The sequence below is a fragment of the Schistocerca piceifrons genome, chromosome 6 (assembly GCF_021461385.2).
Source record: "Schistocerca piceifrons isolate TAMUIC-IGC-003096 chromosome 6, iqSchPice1.1, whole genome shotgun sequence".
NCBI classification, from domain to species: domain Eukaryota; kingdom Metazoa; phylum Arthropoda; class Insecta; order Orthoptera; family Acrididae; genus Schistocerca; species Schistocerca piceifrons.
The window spans coordinates 206,488,968-206,512,827 of record NC_060143.1 but is presented as its reverse complement, the minus strand read 5'-3'; the positions used below and the strand labels follow the sequence as shown (position 1 = coordinate 206,512,827).

Genomic DNA, 23,860 nt, shown 5'->3' with positions numbered 1-23,860 from the left:
TGTTAGGCAGTGGTATTGCTGTGTGATCTTTTGTAGACTTTGTAGTCTCTTGTAGTCACGAGTCGCTGTCTGTGTTTTCAGGGGGGAGGACGCCGGCGGCGAGGAGCTGAGCCCGGCCGTCGTCGTCGGCCTGCTGCAGCACTGGCTGACAGCACGGTGGACGAGGAGGTGGCGGCGGTAGCCCGCGACACGCACCGCAAGAAGGGTCTGAGGGACACAGCGGCTCGGCGCGCTGCCGAGGCCAGCGGCCGCTGTTGCGTCCAGTGGACGCTGCAGCCCCTGTCCGGACAGGTACAAACAGTGCAAAGCTATTGGTCACGGGTGTAGGCTACAATGTTCCGGGTGCAGTTGTGGAGTTAAGATTGCAACACCGTGGACGTGGCATGCAGTGAATGTGCTACTATGTGCTTGGCTATGCAGAGGTTTCAGTTCAACTCTGAGTAACATCACCAATGTAACTCTTCAGGCTTTCCCAGCGATCTAATCACATATCGGGTTGTCGGGCGGTCTGTCGGATATCAGCGTGGTACTTGCACGATATATCGCGCAAGTACGATGCTGACAGAATGCCCGATGACCCGAGTCGTCAACAACACCGACACCGAGATGTCGCAGTGGTTAGCACACTGGGCTTGCATTTGGGAGGACGACTGTTCAAACCCACATCGAGCCATCCTGATTTAGATTTTCCCTGATTCCCCTTACTTGCTTCAGGCAAATGCCAGGATGGTTCCTCTGAAAGGGCACAGCTGCCTTCCCTCCCCATCCTTCCCTAATCCGATGGGACCGATGACCTCACTGTGTGGGCCCCTCCCCCAAATCAACCAACCCACTGACTGTCTCCAATGATTATGCTGCATATTCCACTTTCAGAATCAATTTTGAGTGTCGGTTCTTTGTGAGATGTTTTACATACAGATCAGCCAAAACATTATGACCACTGCCCACTACGATAGCACTGTGGGCACTTGACACAGTAACAAAAGTGTGTAAATATAGAAGACACGTAAGGGGGATAACCCTGGTGAAGATATGGGCTGCAAATGGGGAAATCCATTTAGATAAGCGACTTTGACAAAGGGGAGATAATTATTATGCAGAGTGTGTGAAAGAGTATCTTGAAAACGTCAAAGCTGGTCAAATGCTCACATACTACTGTCACTGGTGTATACGCAAAGAGGTATGAGGACGGTGAAACTACATTTAGCTGCTAAATTGTCAGATGCCCACGACTCTTCACAGAATGTCTGGCTCAGAGGCTTGTCTGCTGTGTAAAGTAGGATAGACAGTGACCTGTGGCATCCCTTTTGAGCACAATGCTGGTGCACACACAAGTGTTTTGGTGCACACCAATCGTCGTACAATGTTGAACGTGGAGCTTCACAGCAGACCACCTCTACATGTGCACTTGTTGACCCAGCAACATTGTCAGTTACGACTGCAGTTGGCACGAGACCATAGGTCAATGAGAAATGGGTGAATCATTTTTGTGCTACACTAGCTTGACGGTCGTCTCAACAGATGCCGTCATTGAGGTGAGCAGTGGCTCGAAACGTGCAGCATGCCACGGACGTAGGTTGCTGGGAGCAGTATTATGCTGTGGGAGATATTCTCCTACTCTTGCATGGGACCTGTGGTAGTATTCGAAGACACGCTGATAGCTGCAAGCGACCTGCATCGCATTGTGGTCGATGTCCTCCTCAACGGCGATGTCATCATTCAGCAGGATAATTGTCCTTGTCTTGGTTCCAGAACCTTGCTACAGTGGTTTGAGGAGCATTGTAGTGAACTCACACTGATGTCTCGGTGACAAATTCGTCTGATGTAAATCCAGTGGAACACATCTCAGTGCTATCAGGTGCCATCACCTTGTACGCAAATCAGTGGCCCATTATTTAAGTGAATTACATGACCCTTGCATATACATCTAATGCCACATTCCTCCACAAACCTACCAAAAAACTCTCATTCCGAAGATGGACTAACAAGCTATTAAGCAGGTGGTCATAATGTTTTGGCACATAAAGATAAAGGTCTACCAGAGTTTGTTGGAATTTGACTTTGTATTGAGTCTGTGGTGTAGATGATTCCACAACTGCCATGTGAATACCCAATGCCATGCACATGACTAGTGACTTGGAGGACAAACATTGTTTACTAGTTCTATTTTGTCAAAAACTGGCATTTTGAGCCCGTGGCTGGGTACAAAATATAGTTTGAATCTTACACAGAATATTACAGTAACCAGCCGCTTTTTACAATGCTATTTATTTGTTTACGTAACCAAAACATCTTTCATTTAATAATAATAATTTGTCTACATCACTTAAAATTGTCATGAGGCACAATTACAATTAAAAAGACGTTGTCTCACATCTTATTTTCGTTGTAGGGCATCACCACCCCAAGGAAGTTTCGTCAGGTTAGGAAACAAAACACGAAATATAATGTAAAACGTGAACTAGCCATCTGAAGATGAACCTTTTGGTTCTAAAACGGTAACAGTGCTTTTTTTTCAATAAATAAATAGCATTGTAAAAAGTGGCTGGGTACTTAACCTTCTGTGTAAGAGTCAACCTATATATTGTTTACTAGACTGTGCAAGGATAGTCACATCATGTTCCTTGATTGAGGAAGTGGGCCCTTTTCACTCTCTCTCTCTCTCTCTCTCTCTCTCTCTCTCTCTCTCTCTCACACACACACACACACACACACACACACACACAAGTGCGATGATGCCTGGAGCAGCACAGATTCCGTATGGAGGCTTCATTGAAGTAGCAGCAGCAGAGAGAGGTGACACTTTGTCTTTTCTAAGTCCTGACTCTCTGTACAGTGTCACAGTGGTTGCATTAGGGTGCCAAGGCTTTGAGGAGAATGAACATTGCCAGACTGCATTTGTTGTTGTCATAGAGCATCAGCACCTGGCACGATGGTGTGGAACCATTGAGTACACAATGTGATCATCTAATTCGCGTGGCCAGTAATTTAAATAGCAGCCATGACACTTCTGTTCGTTTAACTCTGGTGGCTGTGCCCTATATTTGAGGCCCCCACGATGTTATCTTTCATCGACGTAATGGAAACCGCACGTTCTCAGAGCTGTTCTGTCCTACCTCATACAGAGGGCGGTCCACAGTTACCCTGGTCAGTACAAGGTGCTACCCAAAATATGTGAGAATTTCATTGTATAAATCAGAGAAATACACTTATATCCTAAAGTCCTCTATCACCTTCAAAGTAGTCAACTCAAGCTTGTGTGCAACGGTTTCAGAGTTCTTCCCATTTTTGGAAGCACTTATAGTCCACAGGGTGGAGGGCGTTCAGGACCCGTTGTGATTCCACTCGAATGTCTTCAATTGCCATTGCCATTGCCATTTTGTTTTTGATCAGGAATTTTTTCCAAACGAGTGATGTGTGCCTGAGTATATAGTTATGGTTCACCAACCAGTCTTCTTTTTTCCACAGCTCTGGCCGTTTGGGCCAACAATTTTTCTTCATTCGCTTCAAAACCTCACAATAAAACTGCCCATTTACAGTTCGACCAGTTGGAACAAACTCCTTATGCACTATTCCCTAAGCTACAAAATAGCAGGTCAGCAACTGGAAGCAGTTAATTCCATAAATTATCTGGGAATGATCATATAAAGTTGATCGTTGGTAAAACAGATGCCAGACTGAGATTCATTGGAAGAATCCTAAGGAATGCAATCCGAAAATGAGAGGAAGTAGGTTACAGTATGCTTGTTCGCCCACTGCTTGAATACTGCTCAGCAGTGTGGGATCCATACCAGATAGGGTTGATGGAAGAGATAGAGAAGATCCAGCGGAGAGCAGCGCGCTCCGTTACAGGATCATTTAGTAATCGCAAAAGCGTTACGGAGATGATAGATAAACTCCAGTGGAAGACTCTGCAGGAGAGACGCTCAGTAGCTCGGTATGGGCTTTTGTTAAAGTTTCGTGAACATACCTTCACCGAAGAGTCAAGCAGTATATTGCTCCCTCCTACGTATATCTCGCGAAGAGACCATGAGGATGAGAACAGAGAGATTAGAGCCCACACAGAAGCATACCGACAATCCTTCTTTCCACGAACAATACGAGACTGGAATAGAAGGGAGAACCGATAGAGGTACTCAGGGTACCCTCCGCCACACACCGTCAGGTGGCTTGCAGAGTATGGATGTAGATGTAGATGTAGAATGTCAAAAAACTAAAAGATCAGCATTAACTTCATGTTGCTGCAAACCTATCGAGCTTTTTTCAGCCTTGGAGAGCATGGCATTTTCCATTGTGATAACTGCTGCTTTGTTTCAGGGTCATAAACCATGGACCCAAGATTCATTACCTGTTATGACTCTGGATAAGAATTTTGGTCACTCTTCCACTCTAGGTTGCAGCTCAGTGCACGTCTGAATCCTGAGGTTTCTTTGGTTGATGCTGTGAAGATGAGGGACAAACTTTGCTGCAATTTGTCTCGTGTTCAGTTTGTTGGCTAGAATTCATTGACATGTACTGTGTGGTATCCACAAGTCTGTTACAAACACTGTAAATTGTCCGCCTTCAGTCTTCGTGAATCATGCCATGCAGTTTCACTATAATGCCCTGTGTTGTGCATGTTGACAGTCAACTGCAATGTTTGTCATCTTCCACAGATTCTCTGCCTTCCTTGAAGCACTTCAATCACTCAAATGTTGTTGCTCAACTCACTGGACTCTTACCAAATGCCCCTGTCAACAAGTGGTGGGTTTCAGCTACAGTTGTATTCAACTTGAACAGAATTTGATGCAAATCCATTGCTCCATCACGTTATACATTCCACAATTTGCACAAGTCCTGACACGTACCATGACAACTCGCAACTGTGTGCACCAAATATGATGCAACTTCGTGCCACAGTAGTGAAGATGTGTACCTGGAGACATCGTATTGCTACTGATTTCACTGGTACAGTGAAATTCTCAGATTTTTGGGTAGCACCTCATTCATACTCCAAATTTCTCACCCACTGAAATTGTCTGGCTGTGGGTTGTCGAGAGACGGGCAAGCCGATCCTCACCAGCCACTGCGATTGATAACGAATTCTGGCACGGAGTCGGGCCAGTGTGGAATGCTCCGTATCTGTCATCTGAGATCAGTTTGACTTGATGCCCAGCTGGGTTAGAGCCATTGTTGACCTAGAGATGGCAGCTATGTGTACTATGTATCACATCTTGTACAGCCTCGAGTCACCTGTAAGTTTAATAAATCATTTTTACTGGTTTATTGTAAAAGCACGTAAGTAAACTTTCATCATTTGCTGGCCTTCCTAGTATTGCAATTTTAATGCCCAGTATTGTATGTAATAGGTTCACTGTAGGCTGTGAAGCGCACTGAAACAGCAAAATAGTTTACATTACCATAGCAATGTTTTCTATGCAGCTTATGTGGTTAAGGAAATAATTTTGAATTCTAATTTGTTAAAGATTCCAAATCATTTATTCAGGCCATCTTCAATAAATACTATACCACATTTCAAAAACGGAATCTTTTCTACGTGTTTTATGCTTAAGCAAATACAATTATAATTGTAAATTAAAAAAGCATTCTGTGAAATATAATATCTGACCAGTTCCACAGTTTTGTTACTTTTATCTCCTACAGAAAAATATCCCCACAAATAACCAATAATGATTCCTGGACACATAGACTTTCTGTGGACTTTAATAATACATTCCCAGTTGATCTACAGACTGACAAATTGAGGAAATTAATGCTGCCATCAGTTTTCATGCTCAAATGTAAATATAATTTTGGGTTTATCTGATTAAGTTTGTCAGTTATGTCATATAAATCTTATTTGGTACCTCTAAATAAGACTACATTGACGTCAACATGAGTTCTGTTAGAAAAGTATCCAACCTTATTGTTTTTTGTGAACAATTGATGGATTTGAATCTAGTGCACTTGCACGAGCGACCTTTATCCTTCATGCGCATGCATGAATTTTTTCCCACCCGTCAATATTATCAATTGCAGGCAAGCAACAGTTGAGTGAGGTAGTGTGAAGTGCTCACATCTTTTTTTCATTGCAAGGAACTGTGCTACTGCATTGGATTTTGCCAGAAATTGGACAACAGCCAAGTGAAAACCATTTGGAAGATTCAGACAGATTTCAGTAACAATGCTATGGGCATCACACAGAGTAAGGAATTGTAAAACTGGCCTAAAGATGGCTGCACATTGGTGGAGTCTAGCAGTTCTCTGGTCGCCCATCAACATGCTGAAAAGACCAGGTCACTGCCAAAATGAATGCTGTGGTGATGCAGAACCATCATGTGACTATCAGAGAAATTGCGGAAGAGGTGGGCATCAGCACTTTTTCCATTGTGATCAAAGATTTGGGCATGAAGAGAGTTCTGATGAAATTTGTGCTAAAGCTACTGACAGTGAAGCAAAACCAAGTTTGTGTGGAAGTCCCACAGGACATGCTGGACTCTACAAACAATGACCCCAACTTCATGAACACTGTAATCACTGACCGTGAATCCTCTGCATGTGGATACGGCCTGGAAACCAAATCCCACTCGTCACAGTGGAAGCATCCCTTATCGCCAAGACCAAAGAAGGCCCACCAAGTGTGCAGCAATATCAAAGTGATGCTGACTACTCTCTTTGACTCCTGTGGTGTGGTACACCATGAGTATGCACCACAGGGTCAAACGATCACCAAAGAGCACTACAGGGATGTCCTCCGTCACCTATGTGTTGCTGTGCCGTCCAAGAGCCCTTACAACAGGAAATTGGTACTTCCATCACAACAGTGCTTCAGCACATTCCTTGGACTTGATTCAGAATGTTTTGGTTCAAATCCAGATTCCTGTGCTTCAACAGGCTCATTACTCTCCTGATATGGCCCCGTGCGTCTTCTAGCTATTCCCTAAATACAAGAGGCCATTGAAAGGAATATGATTTCAAATAAGAAAGGGCATTATGGCAGCAATGACAACCGAGCTAAATGCCATTCCAAAAGAGGCTTTTTTGGCATGCTTCCAACAATGATGGCACCGTTGGGAGAAGTATATGGAGTCCAAAGGGAACTACTTTGAGGGTGATTAGGTGTCCAGTGCTCTAGGTAAGCCAGTCTTTTTTTTTTTTTTTTTTTATTGGCCCAAGGTTGGATACTTTTCTAACAGATCTCGCAGATTATTTTCTCTTTTGCATTGGGAAATGCCCCAAGAAAGTTAAATTTAAAGTAATTGAGGAATATTTTTGACATTCAAATAATTGAAGAATATTCTTGACAAGTTGCTTTATAAACTATTACCAATTGCTAAGCCATCTCCCATTCCATAAATTTTTCCATTAAAGGTAAAGAACTGGAAATCAAGGTTAAATTGCAAGAAGCCTAACAGATCTACCATTCTTTATTTTTCTTTAAGCCTCTGATTGCCATTCCCATAATCCTAAGAAAGCTTAAAATAAAGTACTGCAGATCTTTTCCTTTCTAACTTATCTATTACTTCTAATTTTTGTTAGATTATTAGAACAAATATGGGTTTACCTGTCGTCTTCCTAGCACATGAAAACTGCTTGTATGTTCAGCAGCAGCAAGAAATATGATACAGGTTAACAGTCATTGTCAGTGGCCAATTTCCTATTACTGTCAGCTTTACATGAGTCAGAAATTGCAGACCCTTAGCTCCAAGAGAAAGGTTTAAGCAAGTAAATAGAGGAAATCTCCGCACATTTATCTGAAGATAAAATGTGAAAAGTAGAAAAATATTTCAGGACTGCCCAAATGTGAGATTGGGGCTCACATCGACTTCTAGTGGGAAAACATGAGTCGTGTGTCTCATAGCATTTTCTAATCAAAAATATTCAGTCTAATTATATAAGAATAGTGCAGGCTTTGTTTTTATTATTTTCAGAACTTCGTCCACTGTGCGCATAGTATAATCTGCAAGCCAGCTAACTTGCACCCATATAATTGAGAAATTGCTGTAATTTTAAAATTACTGTGTTTTACATTGTCCATCATTAATGACATTGTCAGTTTAAGTATTAAAAAGAAATGGGTTCACAGGGCGTAGGGTCATGTGCAGTGCAATATAATATTCTTATGTGTTTTTCATTAGACATACTTTCAATTATTGTTAGCAAACGTGGGACATTTGCTCAGTTAGATGTGGTTTGACACACTTCTTTAATCTGTGAAAAGCTTTTTCAAAATCAGTAAAAGTAATGTAAGGTTGAAAATTTTGTTTATTATTTATACCATTGTGAATATGCAGTCTGTCTATAATCAACCTTTATGGAATCCATTTTGAATATTTGATAAAGGACGTCTTGGTGTACATCATGAGCCACACTTAAGAAATATATATTTGCCAAACCGGTATTTGGGTTTGTAGCCCATCATCAGTGGTATCTGATACAGAGGATAAAACAAACAGATGTATGCTTATCAATCTCTGTAACATACAGCATTTTATATACACTAAATTGGAGACATTGTGCACTGCTGCATTAGTCAATATGTTTGTCAGATACAAAATCTGTATGCTAGTTGAAAATGATACGGATCTAGGAAACAGAACCCTGAGAAATTTAAAATCTAATTATAACATCTTACGTAAATGAGCCTACAGGACCAAGACAGGAGTTTTTATCTGTCATACACCTGTGTTACACAAACTTGTGTCCTATTTGGGCATAAGCTGACCTTTTGTGTGGTGGCTGTCATGAATGGCAGGAGGCGTACCTTGACACACAGTAGGACTGCTGAGGTATGAGGAACAGTTAAAGGAGGACAGTGCCGGCATCTCCCTGAAGTCACCATTACCCATGTTTTGCGTTTATATGAAAGCAGAGATGACGCATACAACACTTGGATACCCATGACTATCTTCTAACTCACCAGTTTTCTCCACTAGCGGCTGCTCCAGGAAAAAGGGTCAACTTACTGTGACCAAACTGGATGTGATGTTACTATTAACTGCTAAATAGTCAACTGCCCGGTCATATTCTACGTACTGACATGTTAAGAAAACATGGAACTAGTGCTCAGCTCATAGTGTACATCAAGATGTCCGTTGCTAAACGCATACAAGATTTTAATTTTGGAGGGAGTTGAGTAGCACTTCTATTAGCATGACTATCCAACTTTTGAATTTTCTTTGTATAGATTTTATACACTGTGAACAGTAGTCTTACGCCTCTGTAGTTTTACGCCTCTGTAGTTCAGTTTTCTTACACATTGGTTATATTGTTGTGTTGCTACATCAGTTTTCATTGATATACCAAAATAAAATACACCTCAGAAATAGTAAGCACTTATGTTACACTCAGCTTAATGTACACATTATATTATTGAAATGGTTATAAGGTAATATGAATTTTGCAGGATCCACCGTTGAGGCTGATTGTGAAGCGCACCCTAACAGTGAGCAAGAGCTCTGACCTTGCAGCAGAGTATGCAGCTAATGAAGACATTACATCGCCGAAACCAGGACCACGTGGAAGGCGGCACAGTACTAATGACTGTCAGTCTAACCGTCGAGAGAGCCAAATGGACAGTTCTCTCCGTTTTAGCCAGAACGTGGACCAGCCTGACAGTAGCATGCAATGGCGCAAACGGCGAAACCCTGTATCACTTTCATCAGTTGATGGCGAGGAAGATGCCAGTAATGATGCTGATGATGATGAAGAAGATGAAGATGATGATGATGATTATGATGATGAGGACTGGGTTCCTAAGAGCTACAAGTACAGAAAATCTGTTGCTGGAGCACACAGCAACTTAAGTAAGAGGGTGCATTTGGCAAAGCGAAGAAAATCTATTAACGTTGGAACTGATGACTACTTAAAAATTTCGTGTGTAAAAACTGTAGAAACAGTGACAGCATCCCCTGAACAGGTGGCAGAAACAAACAAGGAAGAGTCTCTGATCACATCAACAGATACTATGCATCTACCTGAAAGGGAGAAGACTGCAGTGGTTGAAACAACTGTAACAGCTGTTGTGGATACACCCAAATCATCAGTTGAAGAACATGTTCCTGATACTACTCAAGTCACAGTGACATCCCACTCTACCACTGAATGCAGTCAACCACTTGTGTCGCAGATCCGACACAAAGTCTCTTGTGATACTTATGAGACTTGTCAAGAGCCAGCACCAAAGAAATACAAAAAGGCATGGCAGGAATTATGGAGTGCTCAACAAAATAATGTGTCATCACTTCCAGAGGTGGCAGGTAGAAGTAAAGAATTGCAACATGAAGAAGAGAGATGCACTAGGGACCTCACACAACCACCAACAGCAGAGACACGAATTGTTGCCTCTCCATCTTCATCTAGTCATATGGATCAACAGGACACTTCAGAAGGGCAGTGTAAAGGCAAGGTAGGCATAACAAGCAAAATATCATCTCAGCTGACTGTGGCGCCTCACAGTCTAAGTGATGATTCAGTGGAAACACTCAGTGATACAACTACAGATGAGTCTGATAGTGAAGCCAACCCAGTAATAATGCATCAGAAATTCAGTAGTTTAGTCCAACATCAGGATGTCGCAGTACATGCTTCACAGCAGCCACAGGGACTTACTACGCAGCAGCAGCAGCAAGGACTTATAGCTGAAGCCTGGTACATGGTGAACAGACGAATGATGAGAGTGCAAGTTCAAGGTCGCCTTGATGGTGCATTGAACAAAGTACCTCAAGAAATAATTGAACACTGTGTGCAACAACTGAAGAGATCAGATGAATCTGTTCACTCATTGCATTATAGTCTCTTTCCTTCAAACTATTTACCTGTGCATAATCAAGAAGTAAAGCCGTTTTTGTGTCGCCACATTGGGTGTGGAGTGGAGTGTCCATTCTATCCACCTTGCACACGTGTTAAACAAGAGCTTGTGGATGATATTCAACTTTACCATCAGCATCCAATATTCACACCATCCTCAGGGATGTTCCCATATGATGGTCAGCCACTGGGTTGTGCTAATGTGGTGGTGCAAACAGAAGGCTGTTTTAAAAAGGTGAAGTATGTTTACTATGTAGCAACTTGTCTTATCTGCCAGTTTTTTTCCTAATACAATTAAGCTGTAGCTGATTTCAATTATTTGCAGCAAATATTTCAGAGGCCAATCACTGAAGGCTCATGCGGCTCCAGGTGACTATAAAAACTTTTCTGCATCATAATATGATCCCTTTACAGAGTGTTCCCTGATTTGTTTTGTGGGCAAGAGTAATGATGTGAATCCTCTCAACATCAACAATGAGGACACAGGTTCAGCAGATTCATGCAACTCATCTCCATTATAAATATTCCAGTTTCCTCTCTGCATGGACATAAGATTTATTTAAGACTGAATGTGACACTGCACGCTGCTATGTTCTTTGTGCTTCCTGTATGCTTGCATTTCTTGCATACAGTAATATCGAATGGCATGCTAGCAGAAACAACTGGCACAATTAAAGGAAGGATATAACCGATAGCTGTGAGAACAGGATGATATGCTATCTGTCATACAATGAACTTTTGTCTGAAAAAGCAATCAGATTGTTACTTGTCCTGTCCAATGGCATAACAGTCTTTCTAGATCAGAAAATATGTAATCTCATTATTATGTGAGGGGTAATGATTACCCCTAGGTATAAGCCCATTGCAAAACTTTAATTTCTGATATGATTTAATCCTTCCTACTCCAACAATGAGTGACACTCAACATTGTTTTCCACTCTGATGTCGAGCCTTGTTCGATATGATTTTTCGTACCTCCCACATGCTCCATTCTTCAATCTGCCAGTAGCGTAGATTAATACTGCATAGTACTGCCCTCTAAGGATACCTGTGCTAACTCCGATGTCAAACTATAGCAGTCATGTTGAAACAAAGGTTTTGTTACGCTCAGGTTGATAGGTGCAAGATGGCTAGTTATTCATGTACAGTCTTTTCTGAGGAAGACGTTGTAGATCTTTTAGAGGAATTTTTAAGTGAAAGCAAGAATGATAATGATTTTGATGATGACAGTGATTCATTTGTAAACAATTCTAAGGTGAGAGCTATCAAGCAGATTGGAACCTGTGTCGAATCAGTGTGTTAGCTGAAATGTCATTGATACCAAAGCAACTGAAAGTATTGTCTTCTGCAGTGGATACTGTCTACTCTGGAGGAAGTACAGGATTTATCACTGCTTTTCAGTGTGAGAAGCATGTCAGTGGTAGACCTGTGACCTCTGTACAGGGAAGACAGGGACCAGTGAGAATTTAGGGTACTACACTCATCCTGCTACCCAATGAATTTTAGGTGCTGTCTTCCACTGAAACTGAAACTGAGCCCAGTGAGATGCATCTCACTTGTTGGGGAGCCTGCTGTGATCTGTGTCAGGAGGAAGAAAGTCGCAAAAGGTTAGAAGTCTATTAATCATCTGCAGTTCAAACATTAGGACAAATAATGGCATCCCTGAAGCAAATAGCAGCAAGGTATGTGAAGAATCGCCTTGTGCACACTGTGGGGAGTCCTTATTCAACACTATGTTCTGGCAGCCATTGATGGAACAAGATGAAATCAACTGCACATCATGGTTCACTTTGGAATGAATGATACCTGTCATCTGGGATCCAAGGTCATATCTGGATCATTCCATCTGCCTGACAGAGACTGTTGAGGACACCAGCCTTGGTGCAAGCTTCTACAAAGCTCACAATCTGCAGCATTGCTACCAGAACTGATTGTTTCCTTATGGTTATGAGGTGAGTAGAAGGAATCATCTTGTGGTGCAGAAGGCTTTAACGAGGGACTTCAAAGGTTCTGAGACTAGTTAGCTTGTGACATTCTTGACTTACACCATAGATTGAGAATTGAAGAGTTTTCCTACATGAGTCAGGGTTGCACTATAAATAAGAGCTGCCACCCAGGGTGCTGACCCTGAGCTGTTAGGCTAAGATTAAAAGAAATGCCCCCCCCCCCTGTTCCACAGATTAAATGATTAAAATCATAGTGATCAACTACTGAAGCATTTGCTGCAAAGTCCCAGAAGTAGTAGAGTTCTAAAAAGTAGTGGAGCACATATAAAACTAGGTACACAATATTGGCTAAAACCCAGAATCAAGAGCAGTAAAATTAGTGGAGTAAATGTAAGTGTATGTCAGAAGGTGTATTAGTCACAGTAGACAATTAACTCAAAAGCCCCGGAGAGAAACATAGGTGCTGCATGAGAGATTGTTTGGGCAAGAATCAAGGGTGGGCATGAAATTGTAAGTGGATCTTTCTGTCCACCACCAGGTTCATCATCCCAATGTAACCATTTTAGTCGTCCCAACAATCAATTGGGATAGTTACAGTTTTGTAAATGATGAGTGTGACAAATCATCCTGTGAAACATTAAATCTTCCTTTACAACTATCTAGGTCAAATAGTTTGTGAATTCACTCATGATAGAAATATATTAGTATAAATGGCAAAGATACACCTGACCGTTTTGGGGCTGCCGATATTGAAACTGGTATGAATGAAAATGAGGCATTTGGAACAGAAATGTATTAGTATAAATGGCAAAGATACACCTGACTGTTTTGAGGCTGCCCATGTTGAAACTGGTGTGAATGACAATGAGGCATTTGGAACAATATTGACTAATAAAATACAAAGGGCAATTAGGAAGATTTATATGTTTAGTAAGTTATGTGTCACATCTCAAATAGGAACTCTACACTTATCTCAGGGCAGGAGGACTCATAAGAACTGTGGCTTAAGTTTGGGAAAGAAAATCGTAAAGAAACAGCAACTTCTGAAAAACAAAGCTCAGGGACATAATTTGAGAGATGCTGAATGAAAGCATTTGGTTGTCAACAGGGCAATGCATGAAGCCATGACTATTGTGGTAGAATTTCATTGAATGATCTCTATCAAAACCCACAGATATTCTGATCATATATAAAGGCTGTCAGTTCCACCAAAATTAGTGGCCAGACACTCACAAAAGGCACAGGAAATGAAATTAAGGGTAGTAAAGCAAAAATAGAAATGTTGTATCCTGTTTTCAAATGTTTGTTTACTAATGAAGAAACCAACATACTACCCCAGTTTATTTTTGGTGATATAAAGATTAGAGTCAGTCGCTTGTGAGACAGCTAAATTGCTAAAAGTAAACAGCATTCTTTTTGCCTGCAGTATGTTTTGACTTCAAAAAGCATTCGACTTGGTTCCACACCAACATTATAAACATAGCACTGTTGTATTGGACATCAAACAACATTTGTAACTACATTGAAGATTTCTGGTAGGGAGGTCACATCATGTTAACTTGAATGAAGAGTAATTGAGAGAAGTAGAAGTAACTTCAGGTATACTCCAGGGATGTATGTTCATGTTGTAGTTCGTGGTACATATTAATGATGCGGCAAACAATATGAATAGTAACCTAAGACTTTTTGCAGATGATGCTACTATTTGTAATGAAGTACTGAGAATCACGCTGTAGAAATATTCAATCAGATCTTGACAAAATTTCAAAGTGTAGCAAATACTGGCAACTTGCATTAATTGCACTGAAATGTGAAATTATGCACTTTAAAAACCGGTAAAAGAGGTATCTCATGACTGCAGCATGAGTTAGCATCAGTCAACTCATAAGACTACCTAGGTCTAACAATTTGTACGGATATGAAATGAAGTCATTACACTGGTACGGTTGTAGGTAAGGCAGTCAGCACTCTTCGATTCATTGGTAGCATACTTTGAAAATGCAGTCAATTGACTAAGGAGACCGCTTGTGCATACCATTTTAGAATATTACTCAAATCTGTGGGAATGATACCAAATGGGACCAGTAGGGGATATTGAATGTGTACAAAGAAAGGGGGCATGAATGGTCATAGGTTCGTACGATTCACAAGAGAGCATTGCAGAAATATTTAAGAAAATCTAAATTGGTGGGCTCTTGAAGACAGGTGCAAGTTACTCTACAAAACCCTACTTCGAAAATTTCAAGAACGATTATTAGTGAAGAATCTAGCTATATACTTCAACCTTTTCTATATCACTCTGGTATGCATCAAGGAGATATCAGCCTTTGCCCACGTCATGAGGGGTCGGCGTTGCTTTGCTGGATCTTTCTCTTCCATAAATGCCTATCCAGTGCTTCTTCTCTGAGCCATCGTTTCTCCCCTAGGTCGCCTACTACTTAGTCTTTCCATCTCAGTTTTGGTGTTCCTCTTCTCCTTAATCCTTCAATTTCTAGGTCTTCAACTCTTCTCCCCATCTAGTACTCCCCTCTTCTCTGCACATGTCCATGCCATCTTAGCGTGTTTTCTTGGATCATCCTCCCCATGGGCCCCACTTTCACTGTTCCCCTGATGTACTCTTTTCATAGTCTGTCCTTTCATGTCACCCCACTCATCCACCTTAACATTCTCATTTCTCCCACTTCCATCTTTTTCTATTGGGCTGCTGAGAGCAGATCCCTGATGTAGTCCTACTTTCATTGGAAATGACCTTGTGGCACCTGCACTGCTCCTGACTTGTGTCATTGCACCTTCATGCATCAAGAAGATAAACTAATTGCAGCAGGCATAGAGACATTTAAGCATAAGCAGCGAGTCCTCCCACACTTACACGACTGGAATAGAAAGAAAAGCTAACATGTAATGCAATGCTAAGGACCATTTGCCACGTATTTCAGTGTGGTTGGCAGAATATGGATGTGTATCTACATGTAGGTTTCTAAGTCCCATTCAGTTAACTTATCTTGACAAATAATCAAATTTTAAAACTTTTGAGCTTACCACAACAGAATACTTTTGAGAATTCTATTGACGTAGTTCTAGTATCCATTGTGGTTGCAAGCTATTACTAATTCTCTTTGTATGCCCTCTTAATGGCAAAATGACTACAAAAATTTGAGTAATATGTTCTGCTTAAATTGAATTGAATGTTCTAAGTGTGACACTTTCCTAGTTTTGACTTACCATATGGGTTACTGGGTTTGTATGCACAAATTAAGTTTAATAACCCCCTTACCGCTTCATTAAAGCTATCTGAGAACACAGCTAATCTTAATATAGCTGTGAAACAGATCACAGCACACATTACCACTTGGGTTAGGTGCCACAACAACGAACTGTGGGCAGCAGTGAGACTTTGTCCCCATATTTGAAAACTCGGATGCAGCATGGAAACTTTCTGGTAAACTAGATAAAGGCACTGGTGCATAAAGATACAATTCAGTATATCTAGCAGGACTTACATCACTACCTCAACAATGCATCCTAGAAATGATTCCTTCTAGCCATAAAAACATTTTCACATTCAGTCTTTCTCATTGCTGTGGAGTGTGCAGCAGTATGAAACTTCTAGAATATATAAATTCGGATTCAGATTTAGGTCCTTTATTAGTCAGTCAACATTTGTACATGCAATAGACTTCGTCAGTATATTTGCTTATTAATATTATCATAAAATGGGGTGACTTGAAACTATTTTTGACTTTAGGCTTCTTCAGTTCCTATACTTTTTTTATTAGATAGCACTTCTTGCACTTCACTTTCAGGTGCCATGTAGTTGATAAGGCTGATGTTCCCCCCAAAATTTTTTGGAATCATTTCATACCAAAAAAGTTTATTTTTGTACCTGTTTCAAGTTTCATCATGGGAGGGTGTTAGATTTGATTTGGTTTGGTTTGATTTTTATTGGTCCAGTTTTGTCAAAGAGCTATACATAGTATAGTAGGCAAATTAAAAAGAGGTACCTATTACAGTTAATTTTGTTACATATTCAGACATTCTCTGACAGAATAGAAACAGTGCTTTATTAGAAATGCCTTTAGTTTAGCTTTAAATATTGGATGAGTAGCATTTTTTATTTCTTCTGGTATCTTATTGTGTAGTATTACACCAATGTTAATTATGCTCCTCTGATAGGTAGTTGTTCTGTGATATTTTTGATGTATATTTGATTTCCCTCTGGTACTATAGTTGTGTACATTTTTGTTCTGTAGCAGTTTGCCTGTTTTCAGGAGGTAGTCCCTAGTGAACAAGATACTTTCATAAATGAATAAACTTGAAACATTTAGAACACCAAGCACCAAGCTCAGTAAAATGGGATTTACAAGACTCCATCTTTTTAAGGCCACCAATTATTCTTAGAACTCTTTTTTGCATTCTAAAAACCTTTACACTGTGAGTTGAATATCCCCAGAAAACGATCCCATATTGGACTAGTGAGTGGAACTGTGCATAGTATGCCTGCAGTACTGTTTTTTTACTTGTTGTAGCCTTTAAAATTCTTAGGCCACAGCACACACATGATAGTTTTCTAGACAAGTCATTTATATGTGTGTCCCACTTTAAGTCTTGCTGAACCCATAGACCCACAAATTTTGTGACATTTTCTAGGGGATCATTTTTAATTGTGCTTGACTAGACATTTGATTAGTTGGAGGAATTAAATGAAATTTGTCACAAACAGGTTTTTCAGTATTTATAATGAGTTTGTTTTTTGTGAACCACTCAGAAAGTATTTTCATAGAACTTTCTGCTGTGGACTGCAATGTTTCTGGACTGGATTCAGTGAGCAACATGCTGGTGTCATCAGCAAACAGAACAGTTTTTGTGGGACTCATATATTCAACTAAGTCGTCCACATAAATCAAGAAGAGTAGTGCACCTAAGATTGAGCCCTGTGGTACACAATATTTTATTGATAATTCGCTGGAAAGAAAGGAGTTGTTTCTTGTTTTATTCATTTTTTTGAATTCGAACTGAAGTGATACTTTCTGCCTGCGTTTTTTTTTTTTAGGTATGAACACAATCAGCTGTGTGCTATACCTCTTACTCCTCATCTTTCTAATTTTTCAAGCAGAATGTTATGGTCCAGGATGTCAGATGCTTTTGATAGGTCTAGAAAATACATGCAGCTAATTTATGTTGACCAAGGGATTTTAAAATGCAGTCTAAGAATTCGAAAATCGCTGTCTGTGTAGATTTCGACTTTCTAAAACCATGTTGTTGTACTGTAAGAGGTGCATATTTATTTATGAAACTTAAAAGCCTGTCATAGAAGAGTTTTTCTAGAAGTTTTGAGAAGGAACTTAGCTGTGATATGGGTCGATAGTTTGATACTTTTTCAGAAGAACCTTCCTTTAGCAGTGGTGAAACTTTTGCTATTTTAAAAATATCTGGAAATACACCAGTTTTTAAAGAGAGGTTGAAAATTTTTGCCAAGGGGTTTGCTATTTGATGAGCACATGGTTTTAATATGAAATCAGGTACTTCTTCAAGATCACTTGACATTTTATTGCTTAATGATTTAATTTTACTTATAATTTCATTGGGGTTTGTTTCGTAAACATACATAAAATCAGTTGAGATCACTGACTTGCTGGAGAAACTTGGGACTGGTCCTTGACAGTGTACCTGATCAGGTCTTTAGCTAGTGAAGTGAAGTATTCATTGAATTTTTCCACAATGAAATTTGGGTCTGTGACTTTTGAGCCTTCTAGTGTTAATGAAACATTCTTTTTCTTTGGCGCTGAACTACAAGTTTCTTTCTTTATAGCTCTCCATGTGGATCTCATTTTGTTAGATGAGACATTTCTTGTCAAATTGTCATTCCACATAATTTTTGCCTCTTTAACTAGTCTGCCAAGGATTCTTTTTTAGGCTTTTGAATAATCTGTCAATTCATGGGTTACTCTATATTTCTTACAACAGTTTTGCAGAAATCTGTTTCTCTCACTGGAAATTTTTATGCCTTTAGTAACCCATTGCTTATTATTATGTTTTACTGTTTTCACTACTTTTGGAAATGCTACATTAAAATAGTGAAGAAAGATGCTCTGAAAACTCATGTACATGCTATCAACATTGTTCTGAGGGGTGATGCTTTTCGAGTTTTCTTTTGCTAATAAGAGATTAAAAATTCTAATGTTATCTTCAGAAAAGGTTCTTTTTATAACTACTTTTTCAGAACTGCTACTACTTGTTGGCATTTCTATACACAGCAGCTGTGCCTCATGATCACTATAACCCATGCTCAGTACTCTGTTTGTGACTCTGTAATTTGTTTCTGAGATGAATATTTGGTCAATAATGGAATTTGTGCATTCTGTTAATCTTGAGACAGAGTGTATTTTGTTAACAAATTTAATGTTAAAAGCATTCTGGAATACATGAAACACAAGGGTTGTTTTTAAAATATCAGTGAAAGATTATTGTAGGTTTTGGTATTACATAATAATAAATTAATAATAAATAATACAAAGAGAAAATATTTTATGGTAATTACAATGAAATCACATTGTGTGCTTTTACGGTAAGTTTATTCCAAATGACAAAATAATAATACATGTAATGTGCTCCTAAAGGAGGTAATTTATGAAATATTTACAAAATAAATTACAGTAAAACTTCATTAACACAAATCCGAAGGGACCGAAAAATCAGGAGTTCATGTTAAAAAAATTCGTGTTAAGTGAAAAACACAGATTTTAATTAGTATACATGTACAGCAGTACACTAATATGTAATGCACTACACTATCAATCACGTTATTGTAGACTTATAACACTATAAAGTGATTGTAAAATGACAAGTACTCACAAATTATGTATGTTACTTTCTTGGAAAAAATACTGTCATGGTTCACTGACGTTCATGGGAATGATAATATTTTGTAATTTCACAACCAATTGTAATGATAGCATCCGTAAACCCAGCAGTGATGTCGGATGTTGAAGCGAACCGTTCTAAACAGTCCAAGGCTGTAAACATCTCCTGACGGGTAGGTGGAATGGTATCTGTATTCTCTTCCTCTTCAGTTTCTTCTGATGGCCCTTCTTGCACCTCATTCACAGCTTTTGCCACATCCGATTTCACAGAAGCACATACGGCAACATCGTCGTCTACACTAATGAATTTTTAGAAACTAATCGCAGGGTTTGCAACGTCCTGCAGAACTGTCCATTCATCAGGTGAAGTGGCATCTTCTAACTCGTGGTCATCTTCAGTGTTGCTATGTCTCCAAGCCCTGTTAAAGTACTTCCCTATATGATGTGGCGATACTGAGTTCCAGGCTGCTGCGATGGCTTTTATTGTGTCAAGCAGATTCCAATTTGGGGTTGCACTATTGTTGTCAGCAGCACAAATTGCAGCTCTTACAAGTCGCTTATGATAAGCTCTCTTTATGAGAGAGATTATGCCTTGGTCCAAAGGCTGAAGGCGGCTTGTGGCATTGGGTGGAAAAAACAACCTTTATGTTGGATAGTTTCAGATTATGAATGTTATGGGCAGTACATCTGTCCAATGTAAGAAGAACGTGTCTATTTTGAGCAACCATTTGACTGTTGAAATGAAGAAGCCACTTGTGAAATGATGTGCCATCAATCCAAGCTTTATTGTGGTGAGAGTAGATGCAAGGTAAAGTTTATGTTTTTACTTATGTTTTTAAAACAACGTGGTTTCTCGAATTTACCGATAACACAGGGACGAAACTTCTCAGTGCTGTCAGCATTACAGCACAGTACAACAGTCACACATTGTTTGCTTCATGCTCCACCGTGACAGTTATCACCTTTTATCCCCAGGGTGTGATTTGGAAAAAGATTGTAGAAAAATCCAGTTTCATCCATGTTAAACACATCACACCAGGCATACTTTTCCCTCACTTGGTTGAATTCATGCAACCAGCTGTTCGCACTTTCTTCGTCAACTTTATTTGCTTCACCACAAATTTGTACAGATGAAATTGAATGTCTCTTTTGGAACCTATACAACTAACCAGCAGAAAAACGGAAGTCTTCGATGCCCATATCTTTAGCAATATCATTTCCTTTTGACTGAATCAGCGGGCCAGTTAAAGGTATGTTAGATGCACGCATATGATTGAACCATTCTAGCAGTAACTTCTCGATGTCTTCATACTTGGCAGTATGAAGTCATTTAGATATGTTTCCAGAAGCTGATGCCACAGCATTAATAATTTTTTCTCAATTCTTAATAATGGTAGATAAAGTAGGCTTAGGTATTCCAAACTGCTCTGCAACTGCTGTTTTCTTGGTACCACAGTCCACTTCATCTAGAATCGTAAGCTTTAACTGTACATTTAGAGTTGTCTGTTTCCTCTTTGCCATTTTCGCGTGCTACGGTACCGGTTGTAACTGTAGTTTTTATTCAGTATTCCAACTCAATATGGCTACGACTAGCAGAACACCTGTCAAATCTGGCTTTGAGTACTTTCCTAAATGCTGCTGCACACATTATTGAATGTCTTACAATGTACAGCATACACTGATTGTTGAGGGGTTAATCGCGGCTACCAACCTACAATATGTTAAAAACGAGTCAACATTAAGTATAATTAGCTTTGTAGCTACATTTCCTATATTCATTTCGGAAAATAAAATTATGCTTCAGAATACCGTAAGGTCGGAAGTTTGTGTTACAGTGAAATTTAATTATGCTAGGAACTGAAACAGAGTTCGTAGTTTGCCTTAACTGAAATTCATGTTAACTGGTAAAACATACCATAAGAACTAATGTATTCCTGGTGGGACCAATATTTTTTTTCGCGTTAACCGCAAGTTCGCCTTGTGCGAGTTTGCGCTAACGAGGTTATACTGTAGTTTCATTCCATAAAATGTTATAATTAACTGAGAGAACAGAGAGAAATGAAAAATGATAGTACAACAAAATGAAATCATATTTTTCAGTACATAATAAACTTGAAAACTAAATTATTTAGTTGTATCAAAAAGAGAAGTTCATTGCAGTTCAACTGGGAAGCAGTATCATTCCCTTCTTACAAACAGTAGTTCCATCTCACACACAATATCATCAACATTCACCACAATTTTATCATCTTCAAATAGAAATAAAAATATGTTAGATGCTTTTGTAGACTTCCGCATAAATTTAAGTGTATATACATTCCCATGAATGCTTAAAATTTTTGCAACTTTTTTAATTCCTTCTTTCTTTGTTCCTTCATCCTATTTCAAGTTACCCCATGCTGGACATGTTATTAAAAAAATATTGTGTAAAATCAACATCACTGATAATAAAATATTACTGCAATCATCTGTTTCACCATGAACAAACGTATATTTGATGTTTGTTTCACTCACTTGCACCTCAAACTTTAGCTGTATGAAAGAAGCTCTTACAGCATTATTTTTCATAGATTCAAATTCACTGTATTCAATAATTTTTAAACCAACTTACCAATGACTAATTAATGATCTCCCAAATATTTCCAGTTCCTTGCAGCCTAGACATAATTTATGATGCACATTATCTAAAGAAACAACATCACAGTGTTGCCAATCTCAAAAAAACTAAAATCCTGACAAATTGTTTCAAGTTGTACTGTTTCAAGTTACCCCATTTTACGGTACATATTTACATTGTTGTATTTGGCATTTCAAAAAATTCTTATAAAGAATAAATAGCAAGAAGCTGTGTAGTTTTTCCGTAACTGATCCGACTGTCACGTTTGTTACGTGTTTACACAGTTTGTCATATATTTTGATTGCCATGTAGGTATGACTACTCTTTGTATTTGCTAGTCTGTTTTGTGGTGAGAACCGAGTAGTACTCATTCTTGTATTATAATCATGTCTTTGAATTGTTACATTTAAATTTGATAGTTCAGTGAGTATGTAATTAACACTTTCTAAAATATATAAATTAATTACAATTAAAATCTTATACTTAGTGAACAAAGGCTTGCAATTAGTCTACTATCTGCTCTTGTCATTACTCTAATTGCTTTCTTCTGAATGATAAGAATGCCATTTATTTTTTACTACTTCCCCAGTGTATTAATCCATATTGTAAAACAGGTTGAAAAAACACAAAATACGATGTCCTTACATATTCAGAGGTATAACATCAGCCTCTTAGCAAGTATATTACTCTTGATAACCAAACTGTTATTTGTTCTACATGGATTTTCTCTGTTAGTTTGTTGTCAACTGGTAATGCCTAAAAATCTTACATTTTGTTTTTGTGCTTTAACAGTCTTTTATATACTGAAACACATATTCTGCATCTTATTTACATTTAATAGTAAACCATTTGCATTGAACCAGTGTACTGCACCTTCTTTCACCAAATTCATTCTTTTGACAAGGTCTTCAGATACATAGTTTACAGACAAAAAATAATAACAGCTGCATACATATGTTTTTACATCTGTAAGTCATTTATTTGTACCAGGAACAGAGGAGATCCTAATTTTGATTCCTATGGCACTCCATGTTGAACCTCAAGTGTGTTTGATAACCGACTTTGTGAACTCGCCACCTACTTTATTTTATTGAGGTATGATTTCATTAGTTTTAGACTTTTGGCACAAATTCCGTAGTATTCTAGTTTGGAGAGTAAAACATACTGCTCAACACAATCAAAGGCCTTACTCAGATCACAGAAAGTTACCTATGTATGAGTATGGTCCTTGAATACTGATAAAATTTCTCTGACTAAGAGTTCAAGAGCCTACATACATGATCTTCCTTTCCTGTAGCCAAACTGTCACTTACTTGACACCTTGTTCAGTTTTAGGTACTAATACATTTGTTTATACATAGTGCTTTCAAAGACTTTGGCTAGTACTGGCCTGTAATTTGCAGGTTCAGATTTGCTTTCCTTCTTAAAGACTGGTTTCACACTGGACAATTTGAGGGGATCAGAAAAAAAACCCTCTGTAAGACACAAGTTTATATAGTGTGTTAATGGAGCTACAATGTAATTTATTATTTCTTCCAGTAGGCTATTTGAGATATTAAAAATATTTATACTGAATGAATTCAAGTCTTTGACAATTCCAAGATTTCTTCAAGGTTTACCTATCTAAAGTTGCCTAATCAAAATCTGGC

The 23,860-nt window shown here is 39.0% G+C and overlaps 1 protein-coding gene across 1 annotated transcript in view; it reads left to right on the top strand.

Moving 5' to 3' along the window:
• The window catches only part of LOC124803239, a 366,808-nt gene that overhangs the window by 285,142 nt on the left and 57,806 nt on the right, over positions 1–23,860 (top strand). Inside the window, exons 6-7 of the mRNA XM_047264420.1 lie at positions 82–291; positions 9,386–11,023. Coding sequence (XP_047120376.1) covers positions 82–291; positions 9,386–11,023 — 1,848 coding nt within the window. The remainder of the gene's footprint in view (positions 1–81; positions 292–9,385; positions 11,024–23,860) is intronic.